The following is a 3,742-nucleotide window of genomic DNA, read 5'->3' as shown; positions in this document are numbered from 1 at the left end:
CGAAGGTCACACAGCAAGGAAGGGAGTGATAGGGGAGGGATGGTAGAGAACAGCTCAGAGATTTCTCTGAGAAGACATCTCAGAGATTTGAAACTAGAAGGCATCTCAGAGATTTCCTCCTCAATCCCTGGAATTCAAACTCAGGTCTGTCTGCATCTGTTTCCCGGGGGCTCTCAGACCAGGTTGGCAGCAGGCCGCAGGGGCCGTGTTCACGTTTGTCCCTGCAGCTGATCCCTCAGAGGTGCTGGTTCCAGGAGACAGGGCGAGCTGGAGGACAGATACAGCCACACCAAGGAAGCTCAGCCGCCCTCCCAGGCTGCAGCTGTCTTCTGTCCCAAGACCTCCTCACATCACAGTGAATGCATATGCTTTGGGTTCAGCAGTCCTGGGACTGAATCCTTGCTCTGTGTGCCCTTGGAACTCAGTTTCTCCTTCTGTGAAGTGGGAGTACCTAGCTAACAGCGTTGCCGGAAGCAATGGAAAGAAGTTGTGGAAAGGGCCTCACACAGGTGGTAAATAAACAGTAACCACGCTATTCGGTGTTTCCCGTTCTATGGAGTCTCCCTCTCCTGGGAGCAAGCTTTTCCTCAGAAGGGAACAGAGGCACAGAGCCTCTTGGAATGTGACAAGGCTCCCTGGGCTGAACCCTGAGTATTAGCCCTTCTTTAATTAGCCTTTAACTAAAAATAACAGCCCCCATCACCCTGGGCTGTGCACCTACTTCCCCGGTGGGGCTGAACCACATCTGGGAGTTGAAAGAGGGGTGCCGGGTCGGGGAGTGGGGAACAGCCAGCCTGTGAGACAGAACCTAGAAGATAGGCAGGTGCAGAGAGCTGGAGGCTTTATTGAAGGAGATACAGAACCGGGTGAGGGCTCTTGCCATCAACCAGACCATGGCCTCCATCACCCCCACACTGTCAGGGACTCCTGGACACCTGTCTGTCTCCCTCCCCTGCCCCTGGACAACACAAAGGGAATCTTACCCCAGACTCATCAGAGGTGCCCAAGGGGGCCTCCAGAGTTCTGTTCAGGAGTGGGTAGGGAGGGGACAAAGGACGGCCCCTCCCGGGCAGTCATGGACAGTCCCATCACGCTGGTCCATCCATCTCTCCACCAGCCGGCCTGTCTGTGCCTGAGTCGGCCCCCATCACTTGCAGCTCTGGAGCCGGGTCCTATGGTGCTTTTCCTCGGTCAGCAGGGGGATGAAGGTGTCGCTGTGGGACAGCTTCAGCCGGCTGCTCCAGCTGGGGTCCTCCTTCCCAGCAGGCTCCGGCGGCGGGAGGTGGTCCAGGTCACCGCGGGAGCCCCCTGCCTTGCCCTCACCAGCAGTGCTGGAGTTGAGTTCCATCAGCTCCAGCTCATGCCTGGCCGCTGTCTCCAGGACTCGCTGCTTGTTGTAGTATCTGACAAAGTTGTTGATGATGGGATGAATGGGCAGGGCAATGGCAATGACCCCACATAGGAAGCTGATGGCCGCATTGAGCTTGCCCAGGGTGGTCTTGGGGTAGATGTCACCGTAGCCCACCGTGGTCATGGTGATGATGGCCCACCAGAAGGACTGGGGGATGCTCTTAAACAGGGTCTCTGGGTGGCTCTGCTCCATGGTGTAGCCCAGGGCAGAGAAGACGAAAATGCCCACGGCCAGGTACATGAGCAGCAGCCCTAGTTCCTTGAAGCTGCGCTTGAGGGCGTAGGTGAGGGTCTGCAGCCCGGAGGAGTGGCGCGCTAGCTTGAAGATGCGGGCGATGCGCATGATCCGTAGGGCCTGCACCGCCTGCTGCACGTTGGTCAGCTCCATCATGCGGGCGCCCAGGTGTGTGAGCGTGAGGCTCACGTAGAACGGGAGGATGGCCAGCACGTCCACGATGTTCATGAAGGACAGGGCGAAGTGCAGCTTGTTGGGCGAAGAGAAGAGGCGCAGCAGGTACTCCAGCGTGAACCAGCCGATGCACGCCGTCTCCACGTTCTCCAGCGTCGGGTGCTCCACGCGGTTGCCCTCGGCGTCCAGGACCTGCAGCTCTGGTATGGTGCCCATGCACATGACCACCGACGAGACGAGGATGAGCAGGAAGGACAGCACGGCCACCACGCGCGCCGGACACGAGGACTCAGGCTTCTCCAGGAACTTCCAGACGCACTTCTGGCAGCGTTGCCAGCGGCCCTCGGCCGTGTCCACGCCCAGGTCGTCCAGGATGAGCTGCACGCGGCGCGCGATCTCCTCCAGCTCCTCCCGCTTCTCGCTCAGGTGGCTCTTGCAGCAGTCGTCTAGGAACTTGAGGTCCACCTTCCAGAAGTCCATCTCGTTCTTGAAGCAGATGGGACAGATGCCCTTCTTCATGTGCACCTCCCCGAAGTAGTAGACCTCAATGACACACTTGAAGGCATCCGGGTCCCTGTCGAAGTAGAATTCGCGCTTCCCGGGGTCGTAGTCGTCGCACAGGGAGAAGATGGTGTCGTAGCCTCCGGCCAAGCAGTGGATGAGCTCGGCCAGCCGGGTCTCGGGGTACCGGCTCAGGAGGTCTCCGTACAGCACCTGCCGCACGCCCCCCACGTTGACCACGATCTCGATGTCGTCGTCCGCCCGGGAGTCCTGGCTACCCGGCTCCGGGAGGCTGCGCTCCCCGGTCCCGTCCATTCTCCTGGCTTGCGCCCGCGCGGCCTCGGCTCCGCGCCCTGCAGCCGCCGCAGGGTCGGCGGGTCCCACCGGTGCGCGGACCCAGGGGAAGCCTGGCCGGCGCCCGCCTGCCTGGAAGCGCGGTCACAACCGGCGGCTGCGGGCTGGGGAGCGCCGCGGGGGAGGCATGCACCCGGCTGCGGGGGTCCCGGCGGGCATCCGGGCGCTGGGGGCGCGCCGGCAGTGCGGGGCGGTGTGTGGCGGGGGTCGGTTCTCGCGGCCACCTGCCTCGCCCCGAGCACTCACCCCGGCTCCCGGGTGCGGCGATCCGCCGCTTCGGCTCGGCCTCTTGCAGGAGTGGGGTCCCCCTCGTGGGCGGCAGGCAGGGTCCTGGGTCCCCGGGCGCACGGGTCCCCGCGTGCGCCCCCGGCGCGAGACGGGTCCCGTCGCTGCCGGACCCACACCGCCCGCCGAGGTGTGCGGAGAGCGAACTTGGGCTTGCTTTGCCCAAGCCGTTTCTAAACACAATAGGAATTCCAGCCTGACGTCAAGAGCTTTTCAGACTGTACCCTCTTCTGGTGAAATTCTGCAAGGCACGCGCGGCAGCGGCAGGGGAACGGGTTAACCCTTGGGCAGACGGGCACAGCTGCGCGCCCGCGGCCACCGCCGCGCGCCTGTCCTCGCCTCCTGGCGCCGCGGGTCACACGGGGCCCGGGACCTCCGGCTTGAAAGCGACAGGCCGACGCTGGCTGAAAAGTTTCTCTCTCTGCATCGAGAAGATGGATGGTGAGAGAACACAGCCGCCTGTTGCTCGGCCCGCAAACCGTGCCCAAGAAAGCCCTTCAGACGCCCTCCTGCGCGTCCCGGCCGCCGGTCCCGCCTGGTCCCGGGATGCTTCCCTCGCTCCCCCTAGGGGGTCACTTTCCACCTTCACCCGAGTGCTGTATAACGGCTACAGCCAGTTCAGCCCCGTGGAGGAGAGAAGGGACCTGCCCAAGGTCACACAGTGAAATGGGAATGGAACCCAGGGTGGGCGCCTCTTCCTCAGAGAATCCTGCTACACACGCTCCTTAGCGGACTGAAAGTCTGCCTCGAAGTCCTCGCTGTCCACCACTTTCCATTTCTCTG

The 3,742-nt window shown here is 62.6% G+C and overlaps 1 protein-coding gene across 1 annotated transcript; it reads right to left on the bottom strand.

The window, feature by feature from the left end:
- Positions 1 to 824: 824 nt before the first annotated feature.
- On the bottom strand, positions 825 to 3,436 carry KCNF1 (potassium voltage-gated channel modifier subfamily F member 1). The gene has a single exon (XM_086325604.1). The coding sequence runs from the start codon at positions 2,633 to 2,635 to the stop codon at positions 1,148 to 1,150; it is 1,488 nt and encodes a 495-aa protein (XP_086181730.1). The 5' UTR covers positions 2,636 to 3,436; the 3' UTR covers positions 825 to 1,147.
- Positions 3,437 to 3,742: the final 306 nt, after the last annotated feature.

The sequence above is a fragment of the Bos grunniens genome, chromosome 11 (assembly GCF_055505025.1).
Source record: "Bos grunniens cultivar Pamir isolate PY7600 chromosome 11, Bosgru_T2T1.0, whole genome shotgun sequence".
NCBI classification, from domain to species: domain Eukaryota; kingdom Metazoa; phylum Chordata; class Mammalia; order Artiodactyla; family Bovidae; genus Bos; species Bos grunniens.
This window is presented reverse-complemented; position numbering and strand designations above follow the sequence as displayed.

Excerpts from the sequence above, each read along its gene's own strand:
- KCNF1 (XM_086325604.1), bottom strand. The coding sequence starts at position 2,635 with ATGGACGGGACCGGGGAGCGCAGCCTCCCGGAGCCGGGTAGCCAGGAC.